General features: G+C 43.2%; 1 protein-coding gene across 6 annotated transcripts in view; it reads left to right on the top strand.

The window, feature by feature from the left end:
* LOC126354686 (collagen alpha-1(XVIII) chain-like) overlaps window positions 1-24,082 on the top strand; it is a 2,024,079-nt gene that overhangs the window by 1,809,291 nt on the left and 190,706 nt on the right. For all 6 annotated transcript variants that reach the window (XM_050004490.1, XM_050004491.1, XM_050004489.1 and 3 more), the window contains 2 exons: window positions 110-159; window positions 2,884-3,015. In XM_050004490.1, the coding sequence (XP_049860447.1) occupies window positions 110-159; window positions 2,884-3,015 (182 nt within the window). The remainder of the gene's footprint in view (window positions 1-109; window positions 160-2,883; window positions 3,016-24,082) is intronic.

Below are 24,082 nucleotides of genomic sequence, written 5' to 3'. Positions count from 1 at the left end.
CGGCAGAAAGGCACTTAGCAGATTTTACATGCACACTTCTATTACTTTAATATGCCGTTTGCAATCTACGGTAACTCCTCACACATCTTTGTCATTTTTTGTGTTCCAGACTTTCCACTGCGAGGACCAAAAGGTGAAAAAGGAGACAGAGGACCGAGGGTAAGTCCCACTACCTGTAGTGTGTTTGGTACGAACTAAGTGGTACAACACAGGGGGGCGCCTAACTAGGTACATAATGCGGATGTATTATTATTATATTATCTATTACAGAAAATAGATTGGTAATGAAGTGAAAATGAATTTTTTTTATAGAAAATAGGTTTATGAAATAACAATAAGTGCTATCTCTTATGTGCTCAATATCTTAGGGGCTCAAATTGCCGGTCTTCAGCATTTACACATTTATGTAGTATGCATTGCACACTTAGCACAGAGTACTTTATTGTTATGAATCTCTTGGCAAGCTCCTCTTATGAATTAACACGTGTTATCAGCAACGAGTGGTGCTTTTTGCGACGACTTCATCTTTGAGTACCCCAAAAGAAAAAGTCGATTGGAGTAAGGGCGGGTGATCGTAGTGGCAATTCAAACTTTTCGAATTACGCCATGACCTTGTCTTTTTTTCACTGAAAAGGGGGCGCAGTATCCTAAATAGCGATATGGTTCATCCTCTAGTAATCCATGTAGTACTCTTGGCCGATACACTTGCAAACCTAGACGACCCAAGGATCTACGGGAAACGTCGAACTGAACACAATCTCTCTTACTGTTTCATTATCATGCGGAGTAACACTCACTGGGCGACCACTCTCTGTTGCATTACCGATACACGCAGTTCGATAAAATTTGTCATGCAGCCTGTGAATTGGTAGTCTAGTTGGTGGAGGTGTATTGAATTTTTCTATCCACTTCTGCCGAACCGGTTCAGCTCTTTCTGGCTTCCAGTGTTGTTTAATTGGCCTCTTCGATCATTGGAAATCTCTGAAAAATAGAAAAACTGTCTTAGAACAGATAAAAAAAAGTGTAGCTTCTGTATACCTACTTGTACCCCCCCCCCCCCCCCCTTTGTATGTGCAATCCCTACAAATTTATTGTCTCTATTACGATAAAATTGTTCTACCGATAAGACTATTAGGCTTTAAACCTCAGTGAGCTTACGATTCATACGGCATTCTCCAAGTCTATCGTCTGTAATGACAGAGCCGAGTGGTCTGAGGCGTCTTGTAACGGTTCACTCGACTCTCCCTCCGTCGGAGATTCAAGTTCTCTATCAGGCGTGAGTATTGTGTGTTGTCCTTAGCGTAAGTTAAAGTTAGATTAAGTAGTGTGTAAGCCAAGGAACCGCTGATATTGTTGTAACTGACGATTTGAAAGTTTTTCCAACACAATCAAGGTATCACCAATTTAGTATTGGAGGGCAGCGTGGAGGGTACAAATTGCAGAGGGAGACCAAGAGATGAATACACTAAAAAGATTCATAAGGATGTAGGTTGTAGTGGGTACTAGGAGATGAAGGACCTTGCACAGGATAGACTAGCATGGAGAGCTGCATCAAACCAGTCTCTGGACTGAAGACCACAACAACAACAACAACAACATGAAAATGAGTGAATAACAACGAAAAGTCACAATCACTAAGCCAGTAAGAATTCCCTATTAGAGGCAACAAAAGAGATCTTCTAAGTTTCCCACAAAAGTCAGAGGTAACATACATACACTTAATTCCAAGTCCTATTCCGATGTCGAAGACGTAGTCCTCTGTGTAGACGTCCTTGAGGTCGCTATTAGGCGTGAACTGATGTCCGGTGCTGGTTCTAGCCTTTAAATAGTATTGGCCAGCCAATCAGATGTTGATGTAGTAATACTTCCTGCAGGCCATTTCGAACTCCTTCTGCAGGAAGTAGTACACGGAATGTCTGTTTCCAAAACAGCCGATGTTTACTATTGCATAGACAACCTCGGTCCCGTGTGGCGTTAGATGTGTTGCCGGCCCGCAGGGGCTACCTTGGCGACGGCGTAACAGATGTCTTCAGTTTGATCCCACAGGCACTTACCACCAATTTCGAAATGTAATGATAGAGAATGGAAATACGAATAACAGACGCTGTTCTAAAACTATTTGCCCGTTTCCCGTGCAGTCACGTAAAGGCATTCACATGTGTATGTGCATTAGTATAAAAAGATGTATACATGCAAGCGTGAGCTCATGTGTTGTGTGTGTTTGTGTGCGCGTATGGGTGAGCGTGTGAGTAAGTGGGTGGGTGCGTATAGGTGGGCGTGTGTTTTCTTGCAACTGCTCTGGGATATCAATAACCACTAAACTTGCTACACGTATGGGTTAGTACCAGGAAACAATTCTATTGGGCTCAGGTACCCGTTTTTATGGGGATGGTAAAGTGGAGACATGTAATCATAAACTCTCGAACGACTGGAGAGATTTCTATCAGAACTAATGACATGTTGCTCACTGTCTCGGAAGCAATACTGTGAGGAAATATTAAGACTGAGTGAAGATAAAATAAAATCAGTAACGTCAAAATAATGCAAGAAATTAAAAAAAAAGAGATTAGAGGAAATATTGTGCAGAGGGCTGCATAATCAGTTGGAATATGTTTCCATGGGGTGACAGTTACAATGGAAAAAGAAGTGGAAAACGTCCTGGTTCAAATGAGAGAACTATTCTAAATTCCGAACAAGCCAGACCTAGAATCGTGATTCATTATTGTCCTTAGATTCTTGACATCCAGTGCCGAATAGTGTCATAGTTGAAGCCCTATCTAAAAATCTATCTTTCCTTTGTTGCTACATAAAATATCCTATGTAATACCTCATTTATTTGTACGTACAGACTTATATTTATGTATTGGTGTGTGTGTGTTGCAGGGCCCGCCAGGGGACGCGATGCGTGGCCCCCCAGGACCCCCCGGTCCCCCGGGACCCCCCGGGCCCCCCTTCTCTGGGGGCGGCGCCGGCGACTTCTCCTCTGGCTTCGGAGACATGTCAGAAGGCGGCCAGGTAAACTCCTCTTCCTGTTACACGTTTTGTGAACTTTCCATGCAACCCATGAGAAGAGCCTCGTGAAACGTCTCTTTTTAGCATATGGAGCAGATTTCGCAAAGAAGCGCAGACAGGGCCAAACTTATTCGTAAAATATACTTGACACTGTATAGATACCACGTCATTTTGTTTATGACTAAGCAATAATTTAAGGGCTTATTTCAATTGTGGTACAAGTCCATTTTTGTTCATTTAGAGATACAGAGTCCTAAAGTTAAATGAGTGCTGAAAAATCTGCAGTTGAGATACCAGAAATATTCAAGCACATGGCTTCTTGCTAGAGATGAATCTTTCTTTCTGTTCTTTGGATAAATAATTTCAGAAGCATTGTAGGCAGAAAATTGCACGTAATACACTTGTACCACTGTTGAAATAAGCCCTTCATTTGTCTTTATTCTCGTGCGTCTCAGCAGGAAATTGCTTGGATATACTTGCACATACTGAAGCTGTGTGATCAGTGAAGTAAAAACATGTGATGCATCAGTAAAATAGGTCAGCAACAGAAACATAGTTTCCTTGTATCTACAGTAGAAATACGATTGTTAAATGATATTAAGGTATCAACAACGTTGACGCTGTATCACGTCGTACAATGCCACCGAGCAGGCAAAGTTAGTCAAAAACCAATTGCAATGGTAGCACACATGTAGTTAGCGTTATACAACTATGTCCATCCACTAAAACGTAACCAGTGGGCGGACAGGATTTTGGAATTTTCGTATTTTATACAACAGACTCATTGAGTTCGAAAGTATGTAACGATGAAACTTTACAGGGATATCCGAAACTTACTATATAACAAATAACTGATAGTTATCCACTTTTTTTATTGTAGGTAGGTTATATGATATCTAAAAAGTACACATGAATCAGTAGTGTATTTAAGTATATCCTTTTGTAATAGTAATGTGATTGTTGATGTTATCTTTATGTTAATAAATTCCTATTATATTCCCATTTCCTTTTTAAATTATTCAATCTACAAAACAGCTAACAAAATTGTCAAAAAGTTAGAAAATAAAAGTATAAAATGCGTTAACCAGATGCCTGACATGTTTGGTCGACAATGAAAACAAAAACACGAAACAGAAAAAAATCTGAGTAATTGAAATATTCCTGATGGACGTAAAACAGAAAAAAAATCAGAACGTGTCCTATTCCATCTCTCTTTAAAAGTGGATAAGCAGGAAATCAACTTACAACTCTGACGTCATCTGAATATTGTTTAGGAAATACTTCTATAAATTTGGGAATGTGTTCCTCACTCACATCTAAGCGACAAAGATATAAGAGGAACCTTCTCCCTGTTTAGATTCGTAATGAAAGTTAACAATTAAGGATTCAAGGTGATAATTATTAACAACTGAAGCTTTGTGCATACATTGTATCCATGATGACCCTATGTTATGGCGTAACTTTTATACCTTTTAAAATCTGAGTGACGTTATTTAGACGAACAAGTGTATGTCGGAAGCTTCGTGTCTCCTGCAATTAACGTAAAGTGTAATTCACACCCCACATTGGCCTGTGTATGTAGTAAACCTGTTAAAATCACCATGAAACTGACCGGTAGAACCCACCCTTAACAGCCTACGACCTAGCCGACACAGTGCGTTGCAGAATTTTGTAAATAATTCAATTTTTACATGTCGACCGTTGTTGATACCCTGTGAAGAACGATGTGCTGTCAACTCCTGAAGGTTTCAGGTTTTATGTCATGCTGAATCATTTTTGGTTTTGTTTATTTTTTCTTCAAGTGTGATAAATGCACTGACAAAAGCTTTGCTACTGTGTTGATTAAATTATGCAGGGAAGAGAAGTAGGGACATGGAGCATTTCCTTCTAGGAAATGGCAACGGATGGCAGTCAGGTTTACTACAGTGTGTTGTACAGTCGAGCGACACAGGAAGTTTAGTCACTGTTTCGGTAACGTTGTGTAAATGTCAGCGTCCTTCATAATGGGACGTCTCGGAGACGGCCTTCGAGCCGAAGCAAACGACGACAAATAAACCTAATTACACGTAGATTGTGGAGACTATATTATTTTGCGTCACGTTTGACGACATAATGTCAGAGTTAACACTGAGAACCTGAGGATACTTACAATCCCAGACGATTAGTAATTTCTAGAATGGCATGAGAGTTTTGCAATAAACAACCAACCTGTAATCCAGGTTCCAGAATGGGACAGGTGCCCCCTTTTACTGCCAACTTCCCCCCCCCCCCCCTCCCCGGTCACCCAGCCTCCCACAGGCGCAAATCTTGCAATGACGTCACTCCACCTCGCATTCCGTAACCGAATACACAATGCCACCCGTATCCTTCACCGCCTCACTAAATTACCCCACCTCTTCAAATACCTAGGGCATCTTGCCAGAAGTCAGTGTCCTGTGAGCACGGACACGGCCTCAACGAAAGCGCTGAGGGTATGCAAATGACCAGGTCTTCCTAATGTATCATACCTGATCCTGAGAGGTGATAAAGTACCCTCATCAAGCACGTGGATTACACGGATGTACCGAATGTTGCTTATAAGAAACGCTGAAACCAAGTACCTGAAGCTCGCAATGTAACTAACTACAAACGGTCACCACCAGCTCTCCAATGGACAAGTCGACTGAAATGGTGACCACAAAACAATTTAGGAACATACAAAAAATAATTTCATCCGTGGTAGAATATCAAATTTGCATGACCTCAGCAGAATACACTATTGGGTCGGAATTTGGAATCGAGGAGTTGCAAAAGCATTCGGATAGTCGCTAGGCGTACGAGTGATGACAGCATCAGTTAACTGATTCGTGAGCAGCTATCGGCTGAAAGTCCCCGAAAAAGGAAAAGCTGCCTCGTAAAAAAAATGCACGACTGCAAGTAACTCAAGCAGTGCCTCAGAAACACTAACTCAGCTGTAAAACAAGGATTTAAACCGCTGTCTATCCACTCTGCCTCATAACCTGAAACTGCAGGCACGCGCCACAATTTTCAGTGCTGCCTCGGGCGAGTATTGGAGCCGAAGGCGTTGGCTCCGAATGCAGCTAAAGGATAATGCCACTGCTTGTACCGGGTTTACTGTGTGGAGCCAAAAAAATCATCATGTCGATGCCGATTCGGTTGAATAACCTCAAAGTCACGAAAAAGTTTAACTCCGGAATAACTTAGCAGAAGGCCGAGGTCCAACCGTCTCCTTCATCTAACTAGCCACCAACACGATTAACACCCTATGGTGCGGAAAACCTTCCTCCTCACCTCGGACTAGCAGTTGCAAATACTATGCTCTACCATCAGCAAAAAGGCGCAAGTGAAACGCCAATCCGAGACATCCGAGACCCAGAAAGTGGTTAGCTGTCTCACACCGTATAATTTAAGATGCATCAGCCAATGAAAACCGTAGTTTCACTACCCGGCAATGACCGGGCGGAGATTCCCTCGTTCTGCTCTGCACGATGGAAAAAGTCTGCAGATGTTGGAAAGGTTACCAGCCTCGTTCCCAAGGGAGGTTCGAATGGTTCTGAACACTATGGGACTTAACATCTGTGGTCATCAGTCCCCTAGAACTTAGAACTACTTAAACCTAACTAACCTAAGGACATCGCACACATCCATGCCCGAGGCAGGAATCGAACCTGGGACCGTCGCAGCAGCGCGGTTCCGGATTGAAGCGCCTAGAACAGCTCGGCCACAACGGCTGGCGAGGTGTAAACAGAGAAACTTGAATGTCACCAGAAGTGAGACCAAAATCCAGTACGACCATCCATCCAGCAATTTTTTCCTAACCACTCACGAATTATATCCGTAAAACTGCGAGTAATGCACAGTGAACACAGAACTATTCGGAAAGCAAAATGAAGAAATGAAAGTCCACTATGCTAATCACGTACTCAAAGATGGATCCTATTCGAGGCATGGCCGGTAACAGGGTACCGCCTCACACCGTTAGTCTGCCCCACATGTTCCGTAGACTCGACTTGACGATCCAATTACTTCCCCCTCCGTCGAGAAGCCTGGCCCGTTGCCTTGTCCTAGTTGTATCAGCGCTTCCCACTTCCATTCCGACACACCTCATCCTGTCGTGTATTAACCGCTTTCCTCGCTCAGACGAGGAACTCATCCCTGAAACCAGCTACCACAACCTACCATACCTGTCATCTCCGTGTGCTTCCAGAGAGCCGGCCAGTACGTTCGTGAACAATTTTCCTCCATCTTGATATACTTCATGTCTCGATAAAGTTTCTCGAATTTCTCCTCCAGTCTTCGGGTCTTCCTTAATTTGCTCCAGCCATGTTTTTCAGGGTCGTCCTACTGATCTAATTCCCAGCGCATATCTGTCCAGGTATTCCTTTACAAGAGATTATCCTTCATCCTCTTCACATGACCAAACAAGCTGAGTCGCGCAATACTGAGACTGACAGATCCGTTTGCATCTCTCCTCTGACGTCTGCCTTCCTAATTTTATCTCTTCAATTTTTGTGCAAGTCCGATCGCAGAAAATTCGTTTCACATGCCTTTAACTTGCTCAAATCTGCACACAGCATTCCAAGCTGTAAGTCATAGTTTGCAGGAGATATGTTTGAAACACGGTCTATTTGGCTCCCAAACGAACTCCCTTGCTCCTTGCAAGGTTCTGCACTTGATGAAAAAGTTTGGATCTCTTTATTAGTCTGTTCTGTACGCCTAGATGGCAGTTTCATTCCCTCCTAGTTGACTGAAAGTTTCCACACTTTCAGTTTTGTCTCCGTCGAACATCACTCAGGTTTCCTGCTCATAGCCATGCTACACGTTTTCTCTCGCATGTTGGGAGCTGATAGTCTTTAAACGTTGAGGTCCATTTCATCTCATCTTCTCTGCACCTCTAGTTCTGTATTTCACCGAAGAGCTACGTCACCAGCGAAGAGGTCACTATTTGACATACCCTTGACAACATTTAAAATCGCACCCGCAAGTGCATTGGAAAGTAATGACCTGTACCCATTGAGACTAAACCCTTTTCTATATTTTCCCCCGAGCTTCTACCTAAAAAGCATTCCTGTGCACTCCACACAACCCCCACTAAAATTACAGTCAAAGACTTGGGTGGTTTCCTGCGCGACTTGGAGCACGTGCAGTGGAAAAGGGGGGCTGTCGTGGACGAAATCGGAACAGCGTACCAGGCAGGACCGAACGTGGTATCCACTGCGAATGTAGCCTCAGGCCTATATCTTTTACCGCGCATTATGAAAGTGCCTTACAATGCCGGAAAGCAGTTGTTTGTATCCAAAAGAGTATAAACTGATGGCCGGCCGGTGTGGCCGAGCGGTTCCAGGCGCTTCTGTCTGGAACCGCGCGACCGCTGCGGTCGTAGGTTCGAAACCTGCCTCGGGCATGGATGTGTGTGATGTCATTAGGTTAGTTAGGTTTAAGTAGTTCTAAGTTCTAGGTGACTGATGACCTCAGATGTTACGTCCCATAGTGCTCAGAGCCATTTGAACCATTTGAATTTTACAAACTGATGACAACAGGACATTTCAGATGCTTTTTTTCTTTCTTGAGGGTTTTTCATTTGCCTGGGGCATGGAAGACAAGTAGCAATTCCCCACATAAACTCAGCAAGATCTGCTCTCTTTGAAATACGGTAACCCCAAAAAGAATCAAAACGTCAGACGACGTTCATAGGAAAATAGGCAAGTAGATACAAAAAATAGTTATTGATAATAAACCTGTAAAAAAGTTATTTTCGTTTTTATTTTAACAATCTAGAGAGCAATATCGGTTTTGTCTATGACAAAGATAAATAGATGAAACAAAACAGATCTAAAGTTGTTGAAGGACAATTAAATACAACCTACAAGGTAAAACATGATTGGAAATTCAGTATCGGCAAAACGGTTAAGACATTAAATAAAATCAGTTCACTTCCAAATATCACATGTTCAACGGCACAAGACGTATCGTTTGAAGCTTCAGGATGGTGCACGACTGACGTAGTGCAGCTTAAACGTCCACAGGTTACATATCTACTTTTAAAAATACGTATATATTGAATTTTATTCGCGAAGAAATTTTATAATATTGAGAAATTAACATCTTCCAAACAGCTTTACTGTATTAAGCTATACTTAAATGTATAGAACTATATATATTTATAAACGCTGTGCAAGACACAAGCTCACAACAACGAAAACAGCGGAAAACGCCGGAAGCCACTTTATGCTGTCTCTAGCGTGCATACCTTCACTTTATGTGGTCCTAAAATCCGTCGCTAGACTGACACGCACATCAGGAAACATCAAGTGTTCCTAGGCGCACTATCCTTCAGGTACAGCACTCTCTCCTACTTCGTAGGTGGAAATCACGGATATTACAAAAATGGCGAAAGCCGTATGTACGCGTCGGAGATGAAATTCCTTAGACAGCAGTGCGTATACATTACTAAGAGATCAACGTTCTTAGCATCAGCGACAACTTAAAATATTGCAAAAACAAATGTGTCAGCGTACAAATAAAATAAGAAATAGTGGTGTTACGAACACAGTATACGACTACAATCCAGCAGGTCGCAGGAGTATCAGAAAATCTAGAAGGAAGTCTGAATGATGGCATGTGGAATGGGCCTAAAGTTCCTTTAAAGGGAGGAAAAAGAAGGCTCATTTAGTTTTCTCCGCCCAAATTGCTAACTAGCAGTAACCAGAAGACTTCACTACGATCATCCCGATACGCCAATACAATTTTGACCGTCGCCCTTTCTTTACCTATTCCTCGGAAGAGGGAGGATAGACATGGGCCCAAAATATCAGTGGAAACATTTAAGACATTATCCCTGAATCTCCGAAACCTAACAGCCGGCGGTAAAGACACCCGCATTTTCATTTTTCGAACAAGTCGTAAGAACGAGTGTTAGCCGAGAAATTGTTTTGTCAAATGTCTTCAGGTTTCCAGGGGATACATTCTCAGGAAAAAGTTTCGACAATGACTCGCTGATGAGAAGGCTTTTTCTAAGCGCACTGACTAAACAGGAAATAAAGAAATCCTCGCTTCTGCGCCGGCGAACGGTTTCGCGGTCTCTCCGCGCGTTTGTGCCCGGAGGTCGTAACTCGGCGCGACTCGCTTTGTATTCCGCGAAGTGGGAAGGCGCTTGTGGGAGCCGTCGCATCTTGAACAGCGGGGGCGCACATGCAGCTAAACGTCTGCCGAACCGCCCGCGCCCGCCGGAATAGCAAGCGGCACATTCCATTCCGCTGCAACCGAGACACGCGGCCGGCGGCGTATCGAGAAAGGATGGGGCCCCGCCTGCACCGTGCGCTACCCGCGGACAGCGTCAAAAGGGCAGCGGCTCTACTGCTGTGGATGTACTGCGTATCTCCTCTACGGCCAGTATACACTATCAAATTTCTTTGTCTAAGATTTGATCAAAGATGTGATCAAATATTCCGTCAAATATATTTGACAAAGATCTTTGACGTAGCGCTAGAAGGGGTATTACACTTGTCATCATATTTTTCGTCAAAGTTCAAGATGGCTGACAACAACAACTTGTTACTAACCGCAGCAGTTGCATGTACCACAATTTCACTGTGTGCACATGCGACAGAGAAGCGGGGGAAAAAAGGAAACGTACCTGGGTGAAGCCGTGGGTTTTATGACGACACGATAAAAGCAATTCAACAAAACTTGTTACGTGAGCTTACAGTGGAGGACGTCAAGTCGTGCATCAAATACTTAAGAATGGATGAGCATACATTTCTGTATGTGCTCAGTGAAGTGTATCCTCATACCACAAAGCACAATATTCACTTAAGAACTGCTACGTCTGCAGAAGACAGGCTCACTGTAACACATTACAAGAGAGGATTAGGTTAGGTCAGGTCTCCCACCTTCGTAATCTATTTTTGTATTCAGCGTGCCTCACGTTGTAAAACGCCTCATCAGATTCATACATCTCTATTAATTTTGTATTTACCGGCAATGTTTATAAAAACACTACAGACGACAAAGTGCAGCGATGCTAGCTCTCCATGTGGTAACATGCCACATGGCAGTGAACAGAAGACAAGCGACTTCTTTCATCAAATCTACAGCGAGGCCCTAGATTTGATCAAATATTGGACGACATTTGGTTAAGTTCCCTGTTACAGTGTCAAATATCTTTGACAAAGATGTTGGACAAAGATATTTTACAAAGAAATTTGATAGTGTAGTACCGGCCTATGCAAGCGGCCGCACTTGCTGCCGCACGCTGTATGTGTTCCGCTCCGTTTAAGTTTGGACTACCACTGTAAGCAAACCCGAAGCTGCCCTGCTTTGGAAAAGAACTATGGCCTTTCATATAACACGAACTCACTACGAAAGAATTAAGTTACCTGAGCAGTTAACACCTACTTTAAGAAGCAGCGGTTAATAGTACACACACCAAGAAAAAACGGACTTTAAGTGACTGTGAGAAATCATATCTAATATCTGAGCAGACATGAAAGTATTTGCAGGCCGCGGTGGCCGAGCGGTTCTAGGTGCTTCACTCCGGAACTGCGAAACTGCTACGGTCGCAGGTTCGAATACTGCCTCAGGCATTGTTCAAAAATGGCTCTGAGCACTATGGGACTTAACATCTATGGTCATCAGTCCCCTAGAACTTAGAACTATTTAAACCTAACTAACCTAAGGACAACACACAACACCCAGCCATCACGAGGCAGAGAAAATCCCTGACCCCGCCGGGAATCGAACCCGGGAACCTGGGCGCGGGAAGCGAGAACGCTACCGCACGACCACGAGATGCGGGCTGCCTCGGGCATGGATGTGTGTGATGTCCTTAGATTGTTTATTTATTTATTTATTGCCAAATTATAGATATGTTACCTGATGTTTAAAACAGGTCGTACATCTTACAATTTTCGTTTTTCATCTTTTTAGAGTTTTCTTTTCTTTTGTTTTACCTACAACATTTACAAAGAATGATACTTTTCAAAGTAACAATAATTTAAGGTTGAAATATAAATAAAATTTTGTTGTTTTTTAAGAAGAATATAAAAGGAAGATAGGATAGATGAGAGACTTGTTAGTACCATTACCGAATGTGACTGACGGTGAAAACCTCGGAATGGTTTCTTCGAGCCGTTGATCGCCAGTCACACACACACACACACACACACACACACACACACACACACACACAAACACACATGGTTATTAGTTGAGAAATAATATTGCTTATCCTATTTGTTACTAATCCTATGTATTAACTACTTTAGGTGCGCATCCATGTACAGCATTTGGTGTTTTCTTGGCTAGATCGCCAGCACGTTATGCTTATTTCCTGTCACATCTCAGCTTCCTCCTCCTGTTCCTCCTCATTGTCACTATTTTCGCTGTCACTGTGGGTGTCGCTGTCCACCCTCTGGAGATAGCTGTTACGCTGCACATAGGCATGTCTGTAATGTCGTGCCCGCATGTACTCTTCATGTGTTGTTTTTGAAATACGATTTGTCAGTGCGTTTAATTGTGCCTATTGTCTTCGTCTCTTATTGCTGAGTATAAATCTATGTCTGTATCTGTGTAGTCTAAGTGCAGTGTATGTCTATTGTTCTCATATTGCCCGCAGAAAAAGACAGTGTGTTCTGGAGAACTTTCTTCCCCGCATGTGCATGTAGGTGTCTGCCTCAGACCCACGCGGTTTAAGTGCGTGGGATAAGTCCCGTGTCCGGTTAAGAAATGTACCATACCGCGGCTGGGATCGATATGTCTCATTCTCAACCGCTCCCTTATGTCAAGGAGGAAGTCGTGCATTCTACGACCCTTATCACTTACATCCCACCCACCTTGCCACGTATCCAAACGCCAGCTTTTAAGGTGACGTATCTATGGGCACACCGGTTATTGTGTGTACCTTATCTAGCCTCCCCACCTTTAACCAGTACCTTGCAGCTCTGTATTTGATCGTGATATCTATGGGGCATATTCCGAGCACCACACATAGTGCATCCGCTGAGGTTCAAATGGCTCTGAGCACTATGGGACTCAACTGCTGTGGTCATCAGTCCCCTAGAACTTAGAACTACTTAAACCTAACTAACCTAAGGACATCACACACATCCATGCCCGAGGCAGGATTCGAACCTGCGACCGTAGCAGTCGCACGGTTCCGGACTGCGCGCCTAGAACCGCGAGACCACCGCGGCCGGCATCCACTGAGGTGGTACGTCCTTAGGTTAGTTAGGTTTAAGTAGTGGTAAGATCTAGGGGACTGATGACCTCAGACGTTAAGCCCCATAGTGCTCAGAGCCATTTGAACCATTTGACATGAAAGTATTTAAGCGGCGCGGCTTGTAGCCAGCTACAGTGCAACTGCGGATGCGAACCGCAGGCTGCGATAATATACAGGGTGTTATAAAAAGGTGCGGCCAAACTTTCAGGAAACATTCCTCACACACAAAGAAAGAAAATATGTTATGTGGACATGTGTCTGGAAACACTTACTTTCCATGTTAGAGCTCATTTTATTACTTCTCTTCAAATCACTTTAAGCATCAAATGGAAATACACAGCAACAGAACGTACCAGCGTGACTTCAAACACTTTGTTACAGATGTTCAAAATGTCCTCCGTCAGCGAGGATACATGCATCCACCCTCCGTCGCATGGAATCCCTGATGCGCTGATGCAGCCCTGGAGAATGGCGTATTGTATCACAGCCATCCACAATACGAGCACGAAGAGTCTCTACATTTGGTACCGGGGTTGCGCAGAGAAGAGCTTCCAAATGCCCCCATAAATGAAAGTCAAAAGGGTTGAGGCCAGGAGAGCGTGGAAGCCATAGAATTGGTCCGCCTCTACCAATCCATCGGTCACCGAATCTGTTGTTGAGAAGCGTACAAACACTTCGACTGAAATGTGCAGGAGCTCCATCGTTCATGAACCACGTGTTGTGTCGTACTTGTAAAGGCACATGTTCTAGCAGCACAGGTAGAATATCCCGTATGATATCATGATAACGTGCTCCATTGAGCGTAGGTGGAAGAACGAAACTAAAATGAGCTCTAACATCTTTTCTTTATTTGTGTGTGAGGAATGTTTCCTGAAAGTTTGGCCGTACCTTTTTGTAACACCCTGTATAATCAGCGAACATACACAATTCTGTTGAACAAAACACAGCGTTGATTCACTCTCGCTACCCTCGAGACCTATCTTACCTGCAGAAAATCATGCAACGAACGGGATGTATGATATTCATAATAGTGGATAGTGTATGAAACTGGGGACTAGAAACGACGGAAAGGCTTCGACCCACCGTAGCCCTCCATGGCTCACAACCCCACAACAGGCCACGCACCTCACCGCCGCCGCCCCACAACGAACCCAGGGTTATTACGGGGTGCCCCCCCCCCTCCCTGGTAACGTCTCTGATACTCCAAATGTTTGTGAAGTAGAGTAATTATGGTGTACGTGTACGTGGAGACAGTGTTTGCGCAGCAATCGCCGACACAGTGTAACTGAGGCGGCATAAGGGGAACCATCCCGCATTCGCAGAGGCAGATGGAAAAGCGCCTAAAAACCATCCACAGGCTGGCCGGCACACCGCACCTCGACACTAATCCCCCGGGCGGGTTCGTGCCCAGAACCGGCACGCCTTCCCGCTCGGGAAAGAGCGCGTTAGAGCGCGCGGCTACCCTGGCGAGCCATACCAGTGGATACTAACTCTGCGGTAAGAAATAGGAAGAGCATTCGGATATAACTCAAATAATGGACTTTAGGAAAGCGGGTGTGCCTTGTAATACTCGTAGGCCTACTGACAGTGCACGGATAGTACGTGGCAAGTAATAACGGCAAATAAACAAAGTTCGATACGAGTCACAACGCATTTAGTAAGTTTCATTGATAGCAAGACCGAACTACACTATCACGCAGATTAACTGATTTCAGGCAGATCCTGTACCAACCCTCGTAACGAACAAAGACGCAATGAAACGGTAACCAGATGTAACACGTTGAAGTTATAGCAACTTCGCAATGCGAAGCTGAAGTTACAGGAATTTCGCAGTGCGAATCAAGGAAAAGTGAAACACATGACAGAGGCCCGTCGTAAATATTAACGAAATCGTATCAAAAATGTGTATCGCCTCACCATACAGCAAACTCGGAAACCAGCCGCAACGTGCATCCCTAAAACGTCTGCCCCGTCCCACAAAGTATTCAAACGCGTTCCTTCCTTGTTTTCCTGCGATGGTGTGCTCAACGACGAACCTGGTTGCACGAATGGCAAAATGTCATTTTTTTGGATGAATCCAGGTTCTGTTTACAGCATCGTGATGGTCGTATCCGTGTTTGGCGACATCGCGGTGAACGCACATTAGAAGCGTGTATTCGTCATCGCCGTACTGGGGTACCACCCGGGGTGATGGTTTGGGTTACCATTGGTTACACATCTCGGTCACCTCTTGTTCACATTGACGGCACTTTGAACAGTGGACGTTTCATTTCAGATGTGTCGACCCATGGCTCTACCCTTCATTGGATCCCTGTGAAACCCTACATTTGAGCAGGATAATGCACGACCTCGTGTTGCAGGTACTGTACGGGCCTTTCTGGATACAGAAAATGTTCGACTGCTGCCCTGGTCAGCACATTCTTCAGATCTCTCGCCAATTGAAAACATCTGGTCGATGGTGGCCGAGCAACTGGCTCGTCACAATACGCCAGTCACTACTTGGTATCGTGTTGAAGCTGCATGGGCAGCTGTACCTGTACACGCCATCCGAGCTCTGTTTGACTCAATGACTAGGCGTATTAAGGCCGTTATTACGGCCAAAGATTGTTGTTCTGGGTACTGATTTCTCAGGATCTATGCACCCAAATAGCGTGAAAATGAAATCCCATGTCAGTTCTAGTATAGTATATTTGTCCAATGAATACCCGTTTATCATCTGCATTTCTTCTTGGTGTAGCAATTTTAATGGCCAGTCATATACGTATTTTTAAAAGTACATATGTAACCTGTGGACTTTTAAGCTGCACTACGTCAGTCGTGCACCATCCTGCAGCTTCAAACGATACGTCTTGTGCCGTTGAACATGTGATATTTGCAAGTGAACTGATTTTATTTAATGTCTCAACCGTTTTGCCGACGGGTAGTTGTCAATGGCCAGTTGATCCGGAAGTGCTAAGCATACTACCCGTTACCTCCAAAGACAACCAAATTGTTTATAGCCTCATCTTTACCGATCCCTATGTTGAATAACGCACGAAAGTAAGTAAATTGTAGAACATAAACATTGAATATTGAAAGCTGAAATTTAAGACGCGGTTCTTAAGGTTTCTGGAAGTAGAAATTACATATATAACTGATGGTTCTACTTATTATTTCCTCTCTGCAGTTCAGAATTTTGTCGCTAACAAGGTTGTTCTTCGGTATTCAGTGGGAATACCGGTGTGATGTAGCTGTCCCCGCTGGTTCACTGTGCGACAGGGCTCTTCATGCTGCATAGTCGCATCCTGAGGCACAGTAGATGCCTGGAATGGACCTGGACGGACCGCGGAGCACGACACAGCCTAGCTCCCACCGCTCAGAGTTATGAAGATGCTCCTGGCGCGACTCGTGGTTCGGATTCCACGTTGAAACTGAAGGGCTCCTTTCCCCGGTCGGATTACTGAGGTGGCTTCGAGGCACGTAAGTCGCTCAAGTTCCGTCCAATCGAAAGAACTTTCAGCAGTCCGACGAGCCACACGAAATTCTGTTATCAGTGTTATTATCTTGGCATAACTACTGGAACTTACATCCATTTAAACCTGCTTGCGGTAGTCAAGCCCTGGTCACTCCCCCAAAAAAATTACGCCGAGTCCTCTTTCACACACACACTGCCATTCGGCACCAAATTAACTGTTCCTTGCCCTCCGTTTATGTAGTTACTCCATCTACTTCTTCTCTCCCCGTTTCGGTTTAGCGCAGCGCCTTCTGTTTTTCTTTTTCTCTGTATTATCTATCGGCGGAGTTTCACTTCCGGGTACCGCCGCACTCCAGATAAATACTTCGAGAAAATAAAATATTTCACTTTTTAAGGTGTTTACAGATGTGAAAATTCCCAAACTATCAGTTTAATAAGCCACGGCAGCAAAATACTAACACGGATTCTTTACAAACGAATGGAAAAACTAGTAGAAGCCGACCTCGGGGAAGATCAGTTTGGATTCCGTAGAAATAATGGAACACGTGAGGCAATACTGACCCTACGACTTACCTTAGAAGCTAGATTAAGGAAAGGGAAACCTACGTTTCTAGCATTTGTAGACTTAGAGAAAGCTTTCGACAATGTTGACTGGAACACTCTCTTTCAAATTCTGAAGGTGGCAGGGGTAACATACAGGGAGCGAAAGGCTATTTACAATTTGTACAGAAACCAGATGGCAGTTATAATAGTCGAGGGACACGAAATGGAATCAGTGGTTGGGAAGGGAGTGAGTCAAGGTTGTAGCCTCTCCCCAATGTTATTCAATCTGTATATTGATCAAGCAGTAAAGGAAACAAAGGAAAAATTCGGAGTAGGTAGTCAAATCCATGGAGAAGAAATAAAAACTTTGAGGTTTGCCGATGATATTGTAATTCTGTCAGAGACAGCAAAGGACTTGGAAGAGCAGTTGAAAGGAATGGATAGTATTTTGAAAGGAGGGTATAAGATGAACATCAACAAAAACAAAACGAGGATAATGGAATGTAGTCGAATTAAGTCGGGTGATGCTGAGGGAATTATATTAGGAAATGAGACACTTACAGTAGTAAAGGAGTTTTGCTATTTGGGGAGGAAAATAACTGATGAAAATGGTTCAAATGGCTCTGAGCACTATGGGACTCAACTGCTGTGGTCATTAGTCCCCTAGAACTTAGAACTACTTAAACCTAACTAACCTAAGGACATCACACACATCCATGCCCGAGGCAGGATTCGAACCTGCGACCGTAGCAGTCCCACGGTTCCGGACTGCGCGCCTAGAACCGCGAGACCACCGCGGCCGGCTAATAACTGATGATGGTCGAAGTAGAGAGGATATAAAATGTAGACTGGCAATGGCAAGGAAAGCGTTTCTGAAAAAGAGAAATCGGTTAACATCGAGTATAGATTTAAGTGTCAGGAAGTCGTTTCTGAAAGTATTTGTATGAGGTGTAGCCATGTGTGGAAGTGAAACACGGACGATAAATAGTTTGGAGAAGAAGAGAATAAAAGCTTTCGAAATGTGGTGCTACAGAAGAATGCTGAAGATTAGATGGGTAGATAACATAAGTAATGAGGAAGTATTGAATAGGATTGGGGAGAAGAGAAGTTTGTGGCACAACTTGACTAGAAGAAGGGATCGGTTGGTAGGACATGTGTAGAGGCATCAAGGGATCACCAATTTAGTATTGGAGGGTAGCGTGGAGGGTAAAAATCGTAGAGGGAGACCAAGAGATGACTACACTAAGCAGATTCAGAAGGATGTAGGTTGCAGTAGGTACTGGGAGATGTAGACGCTTGCACAGGAGAGAGTAGCATGGAGAGCTGCATCAAACCAGTCTCAGGACTGAAGGCCACAACAACAACAACAACAACAACAACAACAACAACAACAAGGAAACCTTTTCTTGCTGTTACCGGTCTGCATTTTAAATCCTCTGTACTTCTCCCATCGTCGTTGTTTTACTCCGCAAATAGCAAAATTCGTCTACAACTTAATTTCCTTACCAGCACCTGATTTCATTCGACTACATTTTATTATCTTTGTTTTACTTTCGTTTATATCCATCTCACACCCGGATTTTGAGACACTATCATTCCCTGCAACTGATCTTGCTGTATGTGACAGAATTGCATTTTCATCACCAAGCCTTAATTTTCTTTCAGTTCTCCCTTTACAATTTTAAAGAGCATACTCCAGTCAACATAATCAAAAGTTGACTCTAAATCTACAATTTATAATCATGTACTTTGGCCTACGTCGTGTTCCTACATTTCTCCGTAACGCAAATCGGTCTTCCCCGAACTCGGCTCCTGCCAGTGTCTCTATTCTTCGGTAAGTAATTCTTGCAACCAAGACTTGTTAAACTGATGACTCGGTAATATTCACACCTGCCAGCATCTGCCTTCTTTAAAACCGGGATTATTACATTATTCTTTAAGTTAGAGGGTACTTCGCTTGTTTCATACGAGATAGAAGATTTTTATCATAACTACTTCTCTCTTCTGAGGGAATGACGAATACTCCAGGAACCTAGCTACCGTTAACACACGGAACATTATATAAATGTTGTGCTCATACCAGGCCAATCAAAACGTACAAAAAAAAGGCTAAAATCGCAAAGCGTGGTGTAGTCTTATTTTCTTGACATTGTGTTAGGATCAGTGGGCGTTGTGCGAATCCAAGTCTGCAGCTTCGAAAAAACTGCTTCCTGAATATTTCGTGTAAACTTGGGGAACTTTTGGACATTTTTTAAATTGTTGCCTAATAGCCCACAAACTATGCGTTTTCCTATATTAGTCGTTATTACCGTTTTTGACGTACATCACTATGCAGTAATTTAAGTCCAATAGCAGCTCTATAGATTCAATAACTTATGAGGTATGGGAATTCAAATATTGGCATTTTACGAAAAATGAAGATTTTAAATGTAGCTCTTGTCTAGAGCTGAATATCGGCGTAGCACCTACTCCTGCGAGAAAAGTCAGGATAACTCTTATTCTTCTATTCTACTGACAAAATAGTGTCCGTCAGCAACGGAATCGTGAAGAAAATATTGTACGTCAGCAACGGAATCGTGGAGGTGCTAAAATAAATTGCCAACTAGTCAAAAAAAAAGGTGGTGATTGCAACGTATCTGTCAAATTCCAGAGCATTTGGGAAGACAAGTTTCAAAAGAAAAACCAAAGTGCGTACTTTTGGCGACAATCCCCAAATCATAGAATGCGTAACAAGTTTGTTGGCGTGGATCCACTCACCGTCTTCCGTAGAACTGGCCCCTTTACCAACGAAGAGGCGATACGTAAGGGGAAAAATCAAGTGTCTAAGCGGCTTTCACTCCACTTTCCCAAAATACCTCTCTTGGAGACAGAATATTTGTACTGGTAGATGGGACTCCTTTTCCACAAGGCTATCTGACACGGGAAGATTCGTCAGGGCTATCAGTGCTACCACCATCACCTACGCATTATACAAGATTAGCAGGAACTATTAAGCGGTGTTTGTGGATACCCTGATGATGGGATCCTCAGGAGTACCGAAACTGCAGAACGACTATGCGGTTTCGCTGCCCTTTTTTGTAAAAGGGTCGTGTTTGACTCTTTGACTATCATCACAATGCCCTAAGAGAAACTGTCAGCCAACGACTCCAATCAAAGACACTTCTCTGAGGAGAGCTCTGCGTTTCGACGGAAGGCACTGAAATAGAAGAGGCAAACCGCAACCTTATCCGTACCACCATCGGTAAAAGCACATCCTACGGGAACGTAATCGTGATTGGAGACGATGTTGATTCACTCGTTTTTCTCTGTCACTTGTGCTCGACCTTCCGAAATGTTTACTTCCAGAAAAAAGAAAGTCAAGTGGGACTTAGTTTTCGACCACATTTTTAGGCAGGAAAAATAGATGTGTCTTTCCCCCCTCCCCCATAGCTACCGGATTTGCACTCTTCCTACACACATTCCGCGGATGCGACACCAGTCGGCCCTTTTCTGGCAAGGAAAAACAAAATGGTGGAGTGTGTTTCAAAAGAACTGGTGCTTGATTCACGTCCTACCGTTTTTCTCTTTCCAGGCCTCAGTCACAAAACTGTAGCCGAGGTTGGAGACAAGTGCCCGATGGAGGAGACACATGCATCGACACCCTACACGGTTTTCGATTCCACCTTGTCGTAAAATCAGCAGAAAATGCGATGGAGGACCTGTCGCATTTGTCCCTAACCTTCCATTCGTATCAGACGTAACACCAAGTGGAAAAAAGGAAGTGCTGAAGGATACCAAAGAGTGGCGTTGGTGGAAGAGCTCAATGGGTCTATTACCTCTAATAACATTATGTGAACCAGCCCTTTCAAAGCTTGACAGATCACAAGAAGGGATGCACTAGAGCTTACACATATGCTGTAGGCGCTCAGCTGTGTGCATTCACTGCTGTGGCACGACGTCCCACGACGTCGCCACGAGTAGTCTAATGATCCATGAGGATGAAGACGACTCCGCAACCCGCAGTGGGCGCAGCATCCCAGCAACCTCCTCCTGTCTCGGAACACGGCTTAGCCCCGAACAATCCAAAGCGCTGCCAAGGGAAACTCTTCATCTGACCCTCCTCAGTTTTAGTGGTAAAATGGCGCAGTGGATAGCTCGTCAAAACTGAACACAGATCAAGCGTGAAAACAGGAAGGGGGTCACGGAACTGTGAGCAAAAAGCGAAAGAGAAATAGTGGAAGGTCCAAGCTGGAGATGTGCAACAAGAGCACGGCCTCGTGGCGGCGGTGCTGCAGTACAAAAGCCGGAGATTCGTGTTCAGATCCCTCCCGCACCTTTTCTTTTCACAAAATTATAAACTTTCCATCCGGTCTTTGGCGTCGTCGTTAGTCTTGGCAACTACATAGAATGTGAGTCACGTGGTAAGAATGTATTATCGTCGCAAATAAATGTGATGAATAGCAAGAGCAAGCGAGGTGCCGCATAGAAACGAAAACAACAAGCAGATGGGCGTGAACAGTGCTAGAGCAAAGGAATTCAAAATTCGAACTTTGAAAACGGAACGCAAGTAGTACTGGTGTAGAACAATTAGGAGGAGATTCCTTGCAGACGCACCTTACACCATAATATAGACACAAATTTGAATACAGCACACACACACCGAAGGACAGTTCATAATTTTGTGGGCAAAAATTTTGAGTGCGAGGGAGGTTTGAACACGGATATTCCTCTTTGCGGCCCAACAACGTAACCACGTAACCATAGCGCAGTGGCCCTTCAGATCGCTGGGTATTGCTCGTCTTGAGCTTGGAACGTTCACAGTTTCCATTTTGCTTATTTTTTTTATTTTTTTTCACACTTCAGTACACCTTCTTCCTGTTTTCATGCTTGATCTATGTTCAGTTTTTGATGGGCCATTTTACCACTAAATTTGAGGAAGGTGCGATTGGCAGTTTCCCTTGTGAAAGTTTTCAGTTATTCACATGGATGAGTCTTAAAAAACGTACGTGCCTCTGAAAATGCTTTTATGCCTTTCAACGCGATGATATTCATTTCTTTCTTTTCTCGAACACTCGTTATTTGTTATTAGTTAGTGTTTAGGCGTATTTCTTCAAAAATTAAGTTTTCTGACATTTTGCTTTTTTTTGGATTTTAAGAGAACTACTGGACCTGGAGACGTAATTTTGTGCCTAAACGGAAGCCAATACAATTTACTAAACCTCAGTTCTCATGTCTTTTTTCGCAGGATGAGTGATAATGCCGAAACTCAGCCCAAAACAAGAGCAAAACTTAAAATTTTCATTTTTGGCAAAAATGGCCAATGTTTGAAGTTCCATGCCTCTGAAACTAGTGCTTGTATAGAGCTACGGTTGGAGTTAATCTGTTGCATGTTTAATGCACTTTAAATACGATGATTACGATCAATACCGGAGAACGTTTAATTTGAGTTATGAGGCAAGAACTAGAAAAAGTCCAAAAATTTTGTAGTTTTTCACGTATTACTCGGAAGCATAGCCTTTTCAAGGCTGCAAACTTCGGTTCACACTACCATAACTGGTGCTAAGAACATATCAGAAAACCAGAACTACACCACGTTTTGTAATTATAATATCTAATTTCACTTGCCTGTACCTTCCTGGTGCAAATTTCTGGATTGGACCCAACTTGGGCGGCATGTGTGCTTCTTTTGTATTCAACCGTAAGTCACGAAAGCTAGCTGATCGTTTACGAGACTTTTCACTATACAAAATCTTGTTATGACCACCGAGAATCGCACCCTACACTTTCGTTTTAGTTTCCAACTACGCTATCCACTAAATCACTTTTTAATACGCTTTTGAATCGTTTCTCCCCTTCCTCCTTCCTTCCGCTACTCGTCCTTTTTCTTGAACCAGCGTTCTCAGCTTTTTAATATCTCTAATATTAAATCTTATGTTTGTCGAAAAGTAAAAAAGTTTCTAACAAAGGGCCTTGCCTCTTTATATTTAATGTATTTTCTTCCTTCTAACTTAAAGTCTCGCGTTTTCATAATACCAAAAATATTTCATCTTTGAAAGACAGAATTCTTGCTTCTTTAGAAAACACAGCTTTAAATTCGGCTTGAATCGAACAGCTTCTCTGCAAAGCACAGATAAATTCGGAGCTGGACTTCCATTTTCCCCCTTCAACTGTGTTCCTCACGTGGTCTCTGTCTTCCTAGTATTATAGATTAACGTATAAATTTCTGTGGGCATTTCACAACAAATATTATTGGAAATATTTCATATTCAAATTTAAAAAGTTTTGCGATAACATTATCTACAAAACTAAGTGCTACACAGGTTTACATGTATTCGAGAGACTAGCTTAGCCCCCGATGCTTGGTTCGCATAGACTGTAAGCCCTGCAGAATGTTTTTTTTCTTATTATTTTATCGAATTTTCATGTTGTTCACAAACTGCAACACATTCTAAACTTTTCACGATAATTAAGGCCATATAAGCATGGTCTTTTCCGAATGTACTCCTGGCCAGAAAGCGACTCTGGTAGCTGGAGTCCAAAGTTATTGTTATCTTGCCTTTCGCATTCTTGTGGAGATATTTCCATAACAGCTTTCGTCCTATAACACATATTTCTTTATATCTAACTAAGAAGTTAAATACTAATTTTGTAAATTTTGCTCAAAATATTTTTTAAATTTTTATTCTTAAAGATTTACATCTCTTGCACTCCCTTAGGGGTTTAATTTCCAGAAACGTTGAAAAACCTGTTTCTTGTTTCTAACCGCGAAGTAAAATACCAGTTGTCATAGATGTGGTCTTAAAAAACCTTTAGTAGTTTTTCAATAATTATTTATTTTCAAAAAAACGTTTCACCCTCTGTTTTACCCCTTAGTG

The sequence above is a fragment of the Schistocerca gregaria genome, chromosome 3, assembly GCF_023897955.1.
Source record: "Schistocerca gregaria isolate iqSchGreg1 chromosome 3, iqSchGreg1.2, whole genome shotgun sequence".
NCBI lineage: Eukaryota > Metazoa > Arthropoda > Insecta > Orthoptera > Acrididae > Schistocerca > Schistocerca gregaria.
Note: the sequence above shows the minus strand (reverse complement) of the source record. Positions and strands in the feature narration are given on the sequence as shown.